This window comes from Lynx rufus, unplaced genomic scaffold (genome assembly GCF_022079265.1).
Source record: "Lynx rufus isolate CCGP_SWC_20201006 ecotype Redwood Valley unplaced genomic scaffold, mLynRuf1.p SCAF_1, whole genome shotgun sequence".
Lineage (NCBI taxonomy): Eukaryota > Metazoa > Chordata > Mammalia > Carnivora > Felidae > Lynx > Lynx rufus.
In genome coordinates this window covers 17,945,579-17,962,965 of record NW_025814823.1, presented here as the reverse complement: position 1 = coordinate 17,962,965, position 17,387 = coordinate 17,945,579, and the positions used below count along the sequence as shown (strand labels likewise).

Below are 17,387 nucleotides of genomic sequence, written 5' to 3'. Positions count from 1 at the left end.
GATCTTTTCCATCTACAAATAGGTATAATAAAAAGAATAAAAATATAATTGAGGATAAGAATTAGGCAATGAGATACAACCACTAAAAAGAGGAACTTGAGTAATCCTGTATAACACAAAATATAAAATTAGTATTACAAAACAAATCCGAGAGTATAGTATAGAAAACCTTATAGAGTGTAATTTGAGAAAAGGCATTAAATCAAGGAAGCTAGAAGATGAGAAAAGGAAATAAAGAGAAAGTGACAGAAACAGAATCGTCAAACAACAAAAGTAATACTAAGCGACAGAAGTAATACTGCAAAAAATGTGAAATGACAATAATTAGCAAAGATTTTATGACTACTTAAGGGCTATATAATTAATAAAGATCTAAAGATTGAATAGATATGCCAATAATATTTGATATATTAGTAAGAGTACTGAAATTTAGATAAGGCTAGGAAAGCTAAAATTTTAGAGAAACAGGAAACTGGCTAGTTCTAGAGACAGATCATGTAAGTAGCTTATGATTAATTTGGGGAATATGCATAGATTAATGATTCTTCCTAGAATCAGTGTCGCTCTCAACAGTTCTAGGAGAATCTTAAAGGTATAAGTTTGAAATATAAATGTGAAGGTGGTAAATACAATCATGACTGACTCTCCTGGGGAAACCCTAGTCTATTCAGTATTCCAAAATTACATAAATGAGGGTAATGCAACCAAACTAGACGTTTCAAACTTTTTTTTTTTTTTCTTTTTTTTTTTGAGACAGAGACAGAGCATGAGCAGGGGAGGGCCAGAGAGAGAGGGAGTCACAGAATCCAAAGCAGGCTCCAGGCTCTGAGCTGACAGCTCAGAGCCTGACACGGGGCTCAAACTCACGGACTGTGAGATCATGACCTGAGCTGAAGTCAGATGCCCAACCAACTGAGCCAACCAGACGCCCCTGAAACTGCATTAATAAACAGACATAGAACCAGAGATATTTTCCTGAGGTTTTGTGTGTGTGTGTGTTTGGGGGGGGTGGGGGGTGCTGAACATAAATCATAATTAAGCTGGGTCTTTGCTGAGCATAGCTTTAGTGTCGACTTACTCCTAAGACTTTCTACCAATGAACTCATTTCTGCTGGACTTACGGGATATTATAGGATTGAAAGGTTCATCAGTTAGCTCTACGCTGGCTAGATCAAAATATAAAGGCTTCAGGAGTTAACTGAACAGTAAACTATCATGCAAAGAAACCCATTTATAGTTAAAAAAATAAGCAGAATATTTACACTCAAACTTCCTATTGGGCATGATATATTAGATATCCATATATTTGACAGACTTAGCTAACAATTTCTGATAGCTTACTTTGAACCAGGAACTATGCTAAAATCCAGCCATTATACAGTACCTGTAGGCGACTTGTCATGTCTTGACAACAACTGCTCATTGCTTGAACATCTTCATTAATGCTTTCAAGTTCCTGAAAAGAAAAAAAGTAACAACAATCACTACATATATTATTAAAGAAATTCTCTTAGCCGAATCCTTATTTTCATCTCACGAATTTTTTTTTTTGGCAGAGCATGACAAAAGATCCCATATTTAAGATTGGAAATAATTAGGGGCGCCTGGGTGGCTCAGTCGGTTAAGCGTCCGACTTCGGCTCAGGTCACGATCTCGTGGTCCGCGAGTTCGAGCCCCGCGTCGGGCTCTGGGCTGAAGGCTCAGAGTCTGGAGCTTGCTTCCGACTCTGTGTCTCCCTCTCTCTCTATCCCTCCCCCGTTCATGCTGTGTCTCTCTCTGTCTCAAAAATAAATAAACATTAAAAAAAAAATTAAAAAAAAAAAAAGATTGGAAATAATTAAAATAATAACATCTAATGTTAGAACAGATATAAAGAAATTAGTATAAGCCTTTTAAAAGATGTGACAACAGGAAACAGCAAATAAAATATGACTACCTCATCATTCAGAATTTTAAAATTAAGATTTATCCTAAGGAATTAATCAGGTAAGTGTGCAACAATATATGTAAGATGATCAACAGAATTGCCTAAAACAAATGGAAAATGTGAAACATTTTCAAACACACAATGGAAATCTGTGCATTTATTAACAATAATTATGTGTGTGTGTGTGTGTGTGTGTGTGTGTGTGTATTTTCGCTGGCATGGAGGGATGTCTATATAAGGTAAAAAAAATAAAAGTACTATGAAACAATGCATATAATATCCCCCATTTTTTAAGAAAAGTACATATATGTATATAGAAAAACACAGGAAAACCAGGCAATAAAATAATGACCAAGGTTATTTCTGGGTGATAGGGTCATAAACAATTGTTCTATTTCTGACCTTATCTAACTTTTCTATAATGGATTGTTTGTAACTTTTAATTAACAAAAACAAGCAAATATGAAAACCCAATAAACTAAAAATAGTGCCTCCTCTCTCTCGTCATCACATATTGGATCATGCCACAAACCTGGTAATTTTCTCAGTAACATTCTTTCCCTCTGTACTTCCATCTCTAGCCCCCTCCAGATACATGTGAATCTAACTGGCCACTAAGTCCTGTCATTTATATCCTTAATATATATGTATTCTCTGTTTCTTTTTTACTACTCTAAGAGCTACTACTTTGGTTCAGGTCTATTGGTACCACTTGGGTGAACTGATCATTTTTTTTTCAACAGGTCTCCCAGGCTCTATACTTTTTACCAAACCATTCTCTAGTCTTTATTGAGTCAATGAAAAATATGATTTGAAAAAATGGTATCACAAAACCACATTTAGCTTCATACTGCACTCCTATCTTCTTTTTCACAATTGGGTGTCACTTAACAGGAAGAGATATACAAGGAAGTTTCAGTGGCAGACCACAGACAATCCCTTTCAGCACCATGCCCAGACCTTCAAATAGAAACATGACAGTTTTTATGAAGGGACAGGCCAGTCAGAGGGCAAGTAATAAGAAAGCAGCCAGGTGAGGCTGTAAACAAAGTGTGAGGATGAACCAGTTAGAAAATCACTTATCAGAATATGAGCATAAATCTAAGTTCTAGAAGATTTTTCTCCCTTCTCTCCATAAAGTGCTTTGAATGAAATAGAACTATCAGGAGTACCCAATGTTTTTAAATGTTCCTACATTTCACTATAAATAGGATATAAATCAAATTATTAAATGAAGTCCTGAGCTACTTTGAGGTGAATAAGTAATAAAAAAATCAAATAAAAAAATAAAAAAAAGCATGATTTCAAAATATCAATTAATATCAGCAACAGCAGAGACCTAAGTAAACTCATCTCACCATTCCCTTAAATCTCACTGTGTAATCTCATACGAACAATCACTGCCATTATCAGCCAGCTAGGTCAAGAACAACTACGCCTAATATTTACTTTAGCCACCATAATGTACCAAATGGATCTGATTTGTCAAATAATATAAATCACATCTCTGAATATGTGACCTAAATGCAGAGTTTTGATTACTGTAATTCAATGACCTTTACATTACTTATAAAGTATTTGAACTTACAGTCAACTTTTTCTCCCCCAGTTAAATAAAGTTACAGGCTGTGAAATATAATTGGTGTATGATAAGCTTTTAAAAAACTTATTATTATGGAAAGTTTTCAAAAATATCTCAAAGTTGAGATAATATTAATGTCAATGTCATACCACCTACCTTCAACAATTACCAACCCATAACCACTCGTTTCATCTATCTCTCTACACACTTTCTCTTTTTTCCTTTTCTTTTTTTAAGTTTATTTATTTTGAGAGAGAGAGAGAGACAGAGTGTGTGAGTATGCACAAGAGGGGGAAGTGAGAGAGAGAGAGAGAAAGAGAGAATCCCAAGCAGGCTCCACAGCCTTAGCACGGAGCCTGACACAGAACCCACAGACCGTGAGATCAAGACCTGAGCTGAAATCAACAGTCAGGTGCTTAACCGACTGAGCCGCCCAGGCGCCCCCTCTCTACCCACTTTCTATCTTTCTTCCATCCCTTTCTCCCTCCCCGACAAACAGAATTATTTTGAATGCATAATGTCATATCATTTCATTCATAAATATATCAATATCTACTTCCAAGATTTAAAAAAAATTTTTTTAATGTTTATTTATTTTTGAGAGAAGACAGAGACAGAGTGTGAGGCACGGAGGGGCAGAGAGAGAAAGGGAAATAGAGAATCTAAAGCAGGCTCCAGGCTCTGAGCGGTCAGCACAGAGCCTGATGTGGAGGTGAACCCACGAACCCTGAGATCATGACCTGAGCCGCAGTCAGATGCTTAACCAACTGAGCCACCCCGGCACCCCTCTAAGAAGACTTTTTTAAAAAATGCCATTTTGGGAGGTGTAGGTGGCTTAATCGGATGAACGTCCAGCGCTTGATTTTGGCTCAGGTAATGATCTCATGGTTCATGAGTTTGAACCCTGCATTGGCTCTGTGCTGGCAGGTGCAGAGCCTGCTTGGGATTCTCTCAGTCTTCCTCTCTCTGCCCTTCTCCCACTCACACTCTTTCTGTCAAAATAAATAAACTTTTTAAAACATGCCACTTTCACATCCAAATATTTAACAATAATCTCTTAATATCAAATGTCCTGTCAGCATTCCAGTCTCTGCAACCGTCTCAATTTTAAATAATTATTTCAAGTCAGGAACTAACAAAGACTCACAAATTGCTACTGGTTGCTACTTCTCATTTCTTTTTTTTAATCTACAGAGTCTCACTCCTCCCTATTTCTCTTTGTCTTACAATTTATTTGTTGAAGAAATTCATTTGTATAGTTTCCAACACTCTGCATTTTCTGACTGCATATTTGTGGTGTTAACATGTTCCTCTGATCTCAGTATTTTCTATAAACGGGCAGTTAGGTCTAGAAGCTTGATCGTATTCTGGTTCATTTTTCTGGCAAGAATTTTTCATACATGGTGTTGTATACTTTTACTAGAAGTGATAGATATGGATGTTTCTCTCTTTGTGAGGTTAGCTGCCAATGATGACCGATGGCGAGATCGATGGTGCTCAACTGGGGCAACTGGGTCCCCCACCGTGGCACTTCGCAGTGTCTGGAGAAATATTTGGGTGGAACAACTAAGGAAAAAGTGGTACAACTGGAAGTGAGTGGTTACAGCCCAGGGATGCTGTTCAACACCCTAAACAGTGCGACCCCAACTGTGTGACCCAAAAGGTAAACAGGGCCGAGTTGAGAAACCTTGAACTAGATCCATAAATTCAACAGCAGTGCAGTGGCAAAATATTCTATCAATCCCTCTTCATTTCTCCAACAGAATAAAGTTATAAAGAGCAGCTTCCTCCCCACAACTCTATGTAGTTGGAACAAAAGACAGGATAAATGTTGGACCCTTTCCTTTTATTTACTAGGTTTCAAAATAAGTTGGTTCCCTTATATCCACCAGATATAACCAATGAGGGCTCTTTTTGGGTTTTAGTATCAGTATGAATCCTTGGGTTTAAACATGTTTGATAGGTTTCAGCCCACTCAGTTATTCTTATTGATGCTCTAACTGTCCTACCTCTGGCCAATGGAAGCCTCATCAACTTAGCTCCAAAGTTCTTCTGCCGCTTTCCCCATAGTCTTAGCTTCCCTGCCTTCTGATATGTGCAACATTGTCTCTTTCAGTGGGAAATGGTGTTTAGAGAACACAATCTGGATGTGCTCATGAGTACTCTTTCTGTTTTTGCTTAATGTTTATTTACTTTGAGAGAGACAACAAGTGAACAGGGGAGGGGCAGAGAAAGAGGGTGAGAGAGAGAATCCCAAGCAGGCTCCACACTGTCAGCATGGAGCCCAATGCGGGGCTCAAACTCACAAACCATGAGATCATGACCTGAGCTGAAATTGAGTGTCAAAAGCTCAACCGACTGAGCCACCCAAGCATCCCTACTCTATTTTTATGAACACTTAACCAAACATTCCTTTCAACCTTCCAGATTTTAGCCTCAGTGAAATCTTTCTGAACTGTTAAATATAATCTGTTTATTAATTAATCATTAATATTATATATAACACATACACCTCACACAGAATAATTACGTGATACTAACAAAATTAACAAAGTATTGCATAATAAATATAATAACATAATAAGTAAAATCCATTTTTACCCCATGGTGAGTAGACTGCTCACTCAAATACGATAAATTATTTATGCACTGAAGTAACTGATCTGAATTAATCTGAAAATTTCATAATTTATGATGCACTAAAATAACTCACTCCTAATTAATCTCCAATGGAGAAGTGGTTATCCAAGGAGGTTTATTCAGTAAGGAAAAATTTCACTGGAAAGTCATTTAAAGAAATGTTTCTTCTTCTTGTTGCTAAAAAAGCAAAAATTTCGGGGCACTTGGGTGGCTCAGTCAGTTAAGCATCCGACTTTGGATCGGGTCATGAATTCAGGGATTGTGAGTTTGAGCACTGCATCGGGCTCTGTGCTGACAGCTCAGAGCCTGGAACCTGCTTCGGATCCTGTGTCTCCCTCTCTCTTTGCCCCTCTCCTACTCACATTCATTCGGTCTCTCTCTCTCTCAAAAATAAACATTTAAAAAAATTTCTAAGAGAATATCCTAGAACAAATGTTACAACTTCTTAAGAAGCAGCATTAGTGGAGGTCACAGATTCAGAAATCACACTAAGTGAAGGACCTAGATGCTTCGAAAGTAAGTAGTTAAATCTTCTATTTGAACACGGTACACGAATAGTAAACGTATCAACCCAATTCATAAAAATATTTAGCACAGAGTAAGGCATACAGTTAAGTTCTCAATAAATGTAAAACAAAAAGAATTTACATACTTCCTTCACCTCCTTGAAAATGTTGACAAACTCTTCATTGATGGCTAAACTTCTGCGTTCAATATCTCCACGTAAATTCCTTCGAGTCCGTAAACTGTTTTCAACGAAAAAGGCTGAAAGTGCCTTGAGAGCTTCCAACATCTCCTACACAAGTGATAACAGAAGACAATTACTGGGACTGATTTTCAAATGTTTTCCTAATCTCAAGCCAAATTTTAATGAAATCATTTTCAAATTATGTTTGCATTAAACAATCAAAAAAATACTGGATGGCCTTCACAGTACTGAATAGTAAACTTACTTCCAGAACACAGTAAGGATCTACTTACTTGTGTATTGTAGCATATATAAGAGATTATTCACAGCAGGATAGTTTGGAATTGTCAAGACTGGAAATACCCTCAATGCCCATCTAAAGAGGATTGGTTACAGAAAGTATGATATATCCATTTTAGGAAAGATGAAAATTCTTTATGTACTTAATATAAACTTCAAGATATGGTAAGTGAAACAACAAGGTATAGAAACAGTTATAATACCAACTGTTCCAAAAGAGAAAGGACTATGGTGCATGCATATTTGCCAGTGAATAGATAAACTACCACTGGAAGGATATAGTATGTAAGAAGTAAGCACCACTTGTAGCCTCCAGGCAGAGAACTGAGTAACTGGCAGCAGAGAGGAAGGCCTCTTTGAGATGATTTCGGAACAGAGGCCTGAGTGACAGGAAAGGCATCCATGGGAACCAAGCCAGTCCACTAGAGGTTTTAGGCAAAGGAGTAATATAACGTGCTTTATATGTTCAAAAGTTTATTCCAACTTTGTGAGGAGAGCAGATGGGGGGCGGGGGGGGGGTGGCAAGAAAGGAAGCAGGCAAGAAGAAGAAACTAAAATAATCCCAACAAGATTTGACAGTGACTTAGAACAAGACAGTAGCATTGCAGACGAAGGGGAGATGATCCGAAACAATTTTTTTTCAAGGCAGCGCCTATAGGATTTGTTAATGGACTGAATGCACGATGTGAAAACAATAACAGGAATCAAAACTATTTATACACTTTTTGTTTCTGTGGGTACCTGATGTTCTTTACTAACAGTGGAAAGCAGAACCAGTTTGGAGAAAAACTAAGGGTCTGGCTATGTTAAGTTTTTACAATGTCGATCAGGTATCTAATTGGAGCTGTCATATGAACAACCGACTGTTACAAATCTGGAGTTCAGCAGAGATGTCAAGAACAGGGTCCTAAATTTGAGAATCACCACCCTTTTTGCTATTTAAAACCATGAAAGAAAGAGACTTCTCTTACAGAGACAGTCTGCATAGAGGACAGAAGGGAGAAAGAAGACCAAGCCCAGGATATCCAATAGTACCCTAACTCCAGATATAAATTCCTACAGCTGAACTAGCATATATCCTAACAGGTTTCTGTGTTTCTGTTAACATGGTATTGTGCGATATTGGCTGGATTGACAAAAACAGTAAAGCTATTTAAATTCAGTTCTATATTTAAAAGACCATTACAAAGATTTACTGTACAAAAAAGAAAAAGATGAAGAAAAACCATAGACACTAAGGAGGGCACCTGTTGGGATGAGCACTGGGTGTTGTATGTAAATCAATTTGACAATAAATTTCATATAAAGAGAAAGAAAGAACAAAAGAAAGAAAGAAAGAAAGAAAGAAAGAAAGAAAGAAAGAAAGAAAAGGAAAACCATAGAATGAAGCCACTTCTTTTGACTACAACCTTGAAATTTCCTAGGCCTGGCTCAGAAGTGGTTAGTAAATCATGAATGGACAAGACCACACACACAGGTGCAAATTACAGTTTCCTCAGTTATTTGATCATATGATTTAACCTAGTTATACTTTTTCCATACCTTATTTTTCTCCTGGGTAAAAAGAGAGATAATGTTATCTACATCATAGTAGCTGTATTAAATGAGATCATACATGCCAGTATCAGACACATTAAACACTTAATAAACTGTATGATAACATGAACATTTAATAAGAAACAGTAAGGGCCAGGAACTGTGCTGAGAACTCCAGACAGACTCTCTTGGTGAATCTTCACAACAACCCTGAGAAAGTTACCAGCAGAAGTCCCAATTTAGAAATGATGAGAAACAAGCTTAGAGAAATTAAAGGACTTATTCAAATCATAGTGCTTCGGTTTGATGGTTGTATCCAATAAGCGGTGGCCCCAGAGCCCGTCTTTCTTACTATATTATAATGTTATTTTTTACACACATTCTTATTGACAGCTTATTTTCAGTTACCTACAAATTTATCTATAAAGGTCTCTCTCACTGCTACATATACTTTTTCTTTATGTCTACTGGCATGACCAATTTATCTAAAGATTCAAAGATACAGAAGAGATCATCACCTAGGACAGGGGCTGAACGGAGGAGTTTCAGGTGCTACTCGGGAGAGGATGTGGACAGTTTATCTTGCAAAGAAAAACAGCATGAGCCCAGATATCACAGACAGTGCTTAGCTAACAACAAAAACTGATACAAATTATTTCGTTTGAGCTCTGAGCAAGCAGTAGTTCTCTCGCGCTGCAAATCACTCCAGTCGTTCTCACTCGTCAAGTGGAAACGCTCAATTATGCCTATCCGAGTTCCCCAGTCCCTCCTACCCCCTTTGCGTTGTCTTGTCTTGTAAGTTACTCCGATACGGGCTTCTAAGTCTGCCCGGGGCTCTGCTCTCTCCCTGCTCAGACCCCGGAACACCTCCGGGGTACGGAGATTCCATGGTTGGCTACCCTGATCCAGAGTCTTCCAGGACAGGTTTTTCAAATAAGGGGTGACACCCAAGACACCTTTTCGCTTTTCCAGGGGCCCTCGGCCTCCCTCTTCCTACCCGCCCCACGCCCGATCCGGAGGGATGGAGGCACGAGGTAGTGGGTGTCGACAAACGCCTCCCCCGGTCAGGGTCAACTCCGCGGACGACTGTGGACCCCGGGCCCTGACAGCCCCGGTTACCTTGTCGTTGTCCAGCCGCGTCTCCAGGATCTTATGCAGCTTCCGCGACAGCGGGTTGTTGGTCTGCGCCGGGCCCCCGCCTGCCCCATTGCTGAGGCCGTTGGCAGCCGCGGACGCGGGTACTGCTACCACTTCCCCACCGCTCTCGGCCATAGTGTCGCAGACCCCGCCCCCAGCTCCGAGGGGACCCCCTAGGCTTTCGGCAGGGACCCGCGCCGGCCGCGCGAGTACTGCGCGTGTGCGTGGACAGCGCGCATGCGCCCCGGGTCCCGGAAGGCTCCGCCAGCCCTGCTCAGCTGAGCCACGCTGCTGGAGAGGCGGGGTTAGAGCGAGGGGTAGGTGGGCAGATCCTTAGGGTCCCCTTAGGTAAGGGGAGACTGAGGGGAGGTTTCGCATACGGTCTGGAAATCGAATCGTGTTTAAAGTTTGGGGATTACGGTTAAAAGGATTTCGGAATCCCGAATCAATGAAAATCTAAGCTAAGTTTGAGTAACATACACTTGACACCCGTGCCTGGCGTATAAATTCTACAGTAATTAAATTCATTTTACCTGATTTTTTTTTTGTAAAGTATTTATTAAAGGTGTATTACATGCTAGGTACTCGAGTAGGCATTAGGGGATGTCTGAGACAGAGGAGTTAAATGTTAAGATTGTGATGAGTGCTCTGAAGGTATTGAAGTGCAGAGTTGAAAGAGAATAGTGAAGGGAGGGTCCTACTTCACCCAGGAAGGTCTGGTAAGGAGTTCACATTTAAAGTGAGATTTGAAGGAGAGTCTGAAACATGGGGTGAAATCGTTTCCCCCCCCCCAGAGTGTATAAATGCAAAGGTCCAAAGACAAGAAGAAACTTGGGGGGTCCATGAATTGGCCAAAGCCAGTGCAGCTGCAGAGTAACAGATGAGGGAGTAATAAGATGAAAAATAAATTCCCCAGAGGGTCTAGATAACAAGTGTTGTTTTTTACATTTCTTTTCTCACTTAAAAAAAAAAACTGGATCAGAACAAAATCTCTGAACTTCTTGTTTAGTATTTTTCTGAAACACTAACCATTTAGCTTTTGTCCTTAATTTGCGTTGTTGTGTGTGTATGTATAGACATAGACTTAGACATATATGTATACCTGACCAAGACACTCACCCCAGTTCCGGCAAGTGAAGAAATGGCTCAACTGGCAAAAAGAAACGACTGTAAGGTCCCTATGACCCCAATAAGAAATACATAGGACTTAGATGAAGAAAACTTGCAAGTGTTATTGAGGGAAAAATAAAGAGGAGGGAGGGAGCAAGAGAAAGAGAAACTAGAAACAACCAAAGTGTCCACTGATAAAGTACTGAACAAATAAATTATGGTTCGTTCACTCAGTACAATACTATGCAATTCGGGTGCCTGGGTGGCTAGGTCAGTTAATCGATTGACTTCTGATTTCACCTAAGGCATGATCTCACAGTTTGTGAGTTTGAGCCCATGACGAGCTCCACACTGACAGTGTGGAGACTGCTTGGGATTCTTTCTCTCTCTGCCCCTGCTCTCTCTCTCTCAAAATAAAGAAACTTAAAACAACAACAACAACAAACAATACTATGCAACTGTTATCTACCACAAAGGAAATTTAAATGCTAATGTAGAAAGAATTCCAAAATACAATATATGGAAAAGCAACATGTGTTATAGTGCATATAGTGTGATCCTTGTGTGTAAGAAAGAGACAGATACACTTAAACTTTAGCTTTTTCTTTTTTTTCAGGGTGGCTTTCCTGTGGAAGGGAGGCTTTTACTTTTCATTTTGTACGTTTCTAAATGGACTGAAAATTCCTATCTTAACCCATGTGCCACTGAATTATTAACAGAGATTATTAAGGTAGGGTAATTATGGTCTATTTTTCTTTGCTCACTTGTACTTCTCTGAATTTGCAGTTGTAAAAAAAGGAAGCAAAATCATTTGAAAATTAGAATATTATGTGGTTGAATAAAAACAGAAATTATTGCACAATTTAAACATACTTAAAGCCATTTGTATATTTTTTAATTATCAGATGTCCCATAAGGCTAACTATAAATTGTAAGTTAAATGCTTAACATCAATATTTTTCAAATGTTAAAATAAATGTTCTGGTGAGCCTTGTCAGACATGTATTTATATATATGTATGTACGTAATTGAACATAAAGGTTTTCTTTTCGTGAAAATGTGAAAGGTAATTTTGTATACTGAGCTCTTTAGTATACTAGAGCGCTAAAAGAATTAAAACACAGGCTCTGGCTTAAATATTTCAGTTTAATGGGAGAATAAAAACATGCATATAAAAGGGCAAAGCATTCTTTGAGTGCCTTGGTGGCTCAGTCGGTTAAGCATCAGACTCTTGATTTTAGGTCACATCATGATCTCACAGTTGGTGGGTCCAAGCCCCTTGTCCTAGCCCTGCTTGGGATTCTCTGTCTCCCTATTTCTCTGTCCCTCCCCCGCTGGCTCTATCTCTCTCTCTCTCTCTCTCTCTCACCCTCCTCCCTCTCTCTCTCCCTCTCAAAAATAAATAAATAAACTTAAAACAAAAAAAGTAAAGCATTCTTACATAACTACAGGGGAAATGTGCTGTAGAGTAAAATGTAGAGATTCTTACCTTGCAAGTGACGGTTGAAATCACTTGGCTTCTGAAATAAGTGGGAATCATATTATACTGGCATGGCTTCATTAAAATATGATGTAACATTTATTAAAGCCATATCTGGTGAGTCATAGAATTTTCAGCCCTCTGTATTTTTCACTGTATTAATAGCAATAGCTCCTATCGCTTAGCGTTCAAATGTACTGATAATCTGACTCAGTGCTAGATATTTTTAATATACTATCCTTATCTTGATAACTACCCTGCAGCATAAGGATCACTACCATGTTATCATGTAATTAGTACTCTGATGAGTAATCCAAGACCAACAATCTTTCCAAGGCTATATGGCTAACCTTCGATTGCATAGCTACTTCTAGCTAAGTTGGTAGTTAGTTGCCAAATTCTATTACTGCTTCCTTGTTTTGGTTTTGAGTTGTGTACACTTCTTACTTGGAACGTAGTTAAAATTTTGTAACTAAACGTTCAAATGCATTTTATGCTGGCAGTGACTTGACCCCATTCTTACTGCCTTCATATTGACACCAGCATTATTTTTCTTTAAAAAAAATTGTTTTTAATGTGTCTTTGAGATGGAGAGACAGAGCACAAGCAGGGGAGGAGCAGAGCGAGAGGGAGAGAGAGAATCCCAAGCAGGCTCCATGCTGCCAACGTGGAGCCCGAGTGGGGCTCCAGCCCACCAACTGTGAGATCATGACCTGAGCCAAAACCAAGAGTCGGGTGCTGAACCAACTGAGCCACCCAGGTGCCCCTAAGGTAGAGTTCTTCATTGCAATTAATAGGAGCTGACTGTGGATGGCTTAAGGAGAAATTTCTTTAACAAGAGGATATTGGGTAAATCTCAGAATCAACAGGAAGGATGAAGAGCCGTGGTCGGAAAAGAGGCAGAAACAAAAGGAGATGGGCCACATGGAACAGTTGCCAAAATCACCCCACACAGCAGCTCGCTGTGGGTCCCATTGTCATTACTGCTGAAGCCTGGGATCCACAGGTCACTGTAGCCACGTTCCTGACCCCGGACGTAGGATGCCTCCGTGGCACAATTGCCAATGCTCTTTGGAGACTATGTTGCTTAAAATTTTACCATTCCTGAGGAGTTCTCCACTGTCTCTGCCTTTTGTGCCACTTTCTCTTGTTTCAAAGTCTAGGACAAGTGCTTTCCATCGGCAGAGCTCAGGTAACAGATTTGTGCACGTTGTCAGGGAGCTGAGAAAGTGGACAATTGCTCAAAACTAGAAAGAATATTCGTATACTATGCAACTCCCTCTCCCACACATGCACGCATGCATACACATGTGTATATTGCAAATGTCTACCACAATTTACCCCTTTGAAACAAAATTTTTTTAAACGTTTATTCATTTTTGAGAGAGACAGAGTGCGAGTGAGACAGAGGCAGAAAGAGAGGTAGACACAGAACCCGAAGCAAGCTTCAGGCTCCAAGCTGTCAGCACAGAGCCTGACACGGGGCTTGAACCCACAAATTATGAGATCATGACCTGAGCCGAAGTCAGAGGCTCAACTGACTGAGCCACCCGGGCGCCCCTCACAATTTGCCCCTTCAAGTGGATAATATCAACATGTACTCTTCTTCCCATACTTATCCTTAAAAAATATTTTTGCCTCATTTAATGTAATTTATTTACCACATAACCAAAACCCCACTTACTTTATCCCGTGAGGTAACAAGCCAAAATCGAATCTGTTTGTCTATTCCAAAGTCAAAAGCTCAAAGTGAGAATTCTCTCTAGTTTTGCTCCCCCCCACCAATATCATGTAATTTATGGATTAAACTGTAAAGTAACCACCGAGCACCAGCTTTTTAAAAAGTGCTATTCGAGAAAGAAAAGTCAGAAAACAGGGGTAATGTCAGAGTTTTTATTTCTACAACTTCACAGAGCTGTTATTGGAACACAGGATTTCTGTTCTTTCCACGACCCCTTTGTCTTCGGCCAACACATCAGTTGACCAAAGTTCTTTATCCACTGAGGTGACCCAAACTGCCATGCCAAAAGCAGCTGGGCCTCTGAGGGGTCTGGCTGTATGAAGTTACTGTGGTTTCCTTTTAATTTGGCCCCTGGACATGGAAGTCCTAGGAGTACTCAGGGAATTCTGTAGATGGCTGTCCTTACTTCTTTCTGGCTCTACTCTATAGCAACACCCAACTTCCCCTTTATGGTCAGGATCCGTCACTCTGCACAACCATATAACCCCCTTTTTCGTCTGTTCACCCACTTCCACTAGGAAGGAGTCTCATCATCTGCTTCAACTCGGACAACTCTTATTACTCCTGGAATATGTTAGTTCTCTTTCCTAGGGCCCTGACACTTTTAATGACAAGATCTAAGCTCTGCAATAACACACATCTATTCTCATACTTTTAGAAGACAGTAGAAGTGCAACCAACACAGAATTCCAGAGTCAACATCAGCAGCAGTGCCAGACTTTTGGAGACCAAGAGCAAAATGTTTGCAAGTGGGTAATAAATACCATGGAGATGCCATTCCCACCCACGCCCTTTATCTGTAGATCGTATATTCTGGCTGCAGGAGAAACAGGACAAATACTGATCTGCGGTTTGGAGAATGGCATGCATAAAACGTATGAGGTGCTGTCTTCTTGCTGTTTCTCTGTGGAGGTCCTGGTAGCACGTTCTGTCTTTGCTGCATATTTTTCTCAGGGACTTGGAGTAGTGATCCCATGTTTCCTATGCATCTTGAATCACAACTTCCTAGCCCTTTTTTCGCACCTCCTATTTTTTGCCTTTACCACTCACTCCTCAGTTTTTAGGCATTGAAGCTTCTCACGGTGAAGTACATACTGATTTCTCTGATCTCCCTGTGACTTCATGAATTTTGAAAGTGCCTTCCAGTTTCTCATATTCTTTTTTATTCAGACATTTTCTGCAGTAGTTCTCATCCTTCAGTTTAAATTCTCTGAAACCTTAGCAGTGGTGGATGTAATGGTCTCAAATTTTTTGGCAATAAAATTATTTCCAACCTTCTTCAAATGAAATTTGCAGGACCGATAACAGTGTGGCTGATCGGACTGAAGCCTCTTGCCCTTTCTCCACTAAGGACGGCCCTTTCTTTATCCGTACAGCCTCCTCTAGCTGCCTGTATCACTTGGAGTTTTGAGGCTGCAAAGTAACTGACAGTGTAATTTATTGGAAGGGTATGAAGACTCAAAGGGCTGAAGGGAAGACTGAAGTCTCAACTGAACAGATAGCAATGGGAGATCTTAGCGGCTAGAACCACTATTTGGGTTTTAGGGCACTCCTGCTAGGTTTATTTTTGTTTTTTTTTTTTTTTTTTTGGTTTGGTTTGGTTTTGGTTTTTGGTTTTTTGCCTTTGCTCAACATTAAAAGTCCTGAAGCAAGTCCACTTTGGCCACATGCCCATCCGTTGGTCAGGACATCATGATTTACAATCCCAACCTGATAGCATGCAACACCAGAAAGGTAATTGTAGTCAACTTCATAGCTATAAACTTGTGGTCTGGGAGACAGATAAGGAAGCAATCTATTAAGAAAGGTGCAAAATCAACTAGGTAGGAAAGAGATTAGTTTTAACCCCAGCACAGGGGAGAGGTGGGAGACTGTCCTGAAGATTCCAATTAACTTTGAGCAGACAGCAGAGGTTAACTGCAGCTAGGTGGGGCAGGAGGTATAATTCAGCAATTATATTTATGAAGGTGGCATGGTAAGAGCCGTGTCAGAAGTTATAGTAAAGCTAAAATGGCTCAGGATGAAACCATTTGTGAGAAAATGCAAGGATTTGAAAAGCCTCCTTTCTATATGAAAAGGCTTGGTATTTTTTTAACTTTTTTTTTTTTTTTTTGAGAGAGAGAGAGAGAGAGAGACAGAGCACAACTGAAGGAGGTACAGAGACACAGGGAGACACAGAATCCGAAGCAGGCTCCAGGCCTGCCAGATTTTCCATCTGAAAAATGTGTGTTGCCTTGTTCTTAAATCTAATGTATTAAGGGGTGCCTAGGTGCTCAGTCAGTTAAGCACCCTACTCTTGATTTTGGCTCAGGTCATGATCTCATGGGTGTAAGACTGAGCCCCGCATCTGGCTCTGCACTGAGTGTGGAGCCTGCTTGGGATTCTCTCTCTTCCTCTCTCTCTCTCTGACCTTCCCCCGCTTGCACGCGGGCTCTCTTGCGCGCGCGCGCTCTATCAAAATAAATAAACATTAAAAAAAATCTTGTATGTTAACTATGACATATTAAATTTATAATTTTCATTTATAGTGTTTTTTGTGATTTTAAACTTAATAGATGCAATCTTATTTGATAAATTTTTAACAGTATTTATAAGTTTAAATAAATCTGAATCATCCAATCTTTATTCTTAGGTTTATAAGTATCATTTAAGTACTAAAGAAAATTTTGTAAGATTTGTGATTCCACTTGCTTATCTGTTTGAAGTACTTCAGAAAACCAGATGTATTAAATATCTATTTTAAGTTAAAAAGTTTCAGATAATCAAAACAATTGCATTTACAAAGACTTTTAATTATTTAGGAGAACGTACACTTTGCATGACTTTAATGTGAAATGTTTAACATACGAGTTAAATTTAAGAGTTGTACTTAAATGGTTGGAGAAATTTAGTATCTTAACTTCAGAGACTAGCTGAGTATTAATTAACAATCACTAGATTAGTAAGTGGACTTATTTGATATATAAGTTGTATGTACAACTTACATTTAAAATTTTAATATGTTGACTATCAGTGAAAATAAATGCAGATGTAAGGATTTCTTTCTGCATACAAAAGCTATCCATATACATTTAAGAAAAAAGCGCCTCCATTATCAAAAGATAATTTTCCAGAAGGATTGATGTAGCGTCACCGCGGAAAAGGAGAACAAATTTACAAATGTCCAGCACGCTTGCCCCTGCAAGGTGCTTGGGCCTCTGTGGAGCCCATTTGAAAACCCCTAGTGAAGTGGTCGATGCTCTGGTC

The 17,387-nt window shown here is 39.4% G+C and overlaps 1 protein-coding gene across 2 annotated transcripts in view; it reads right to left on the bottom strand.

Moving 5' to 3' along the window:
* Positions 1–9,969, bottom strand: part of COG6 (component of oligomeric golgi complex 6) — an 80,888-nt gene extending 70,919 nt beyond the window's left edge. The window contains exons 1-3 of one of the 2 annotated variants that reach the window (XM_047079071.1): positions 9,793–9,969; positions 6,802–6,945; positions 1,385–1,456 (exon numbers count right to left, since the gene is read on the bottom strand). In XM_047079071.1, the coding sequence (XP_046935027.1) occupies positions 1,385–1,456; positions 6,802–6,945; positions 9,793–9,945 (369 nt within the window). In that variant the 5' untranslated portion in view covers positions 9,946–9,969. The remainder of the gene's footprint in view (positions 1–1,384; positions 1,457–6,801; positions 6,946–9,792) is intronic. The other variant, XM_047079066.1, reaches the window with a different exon arrangement.
* Between the last annotated feature and the right edge of the window lie 7,418 nt (positions 9,970–17,387).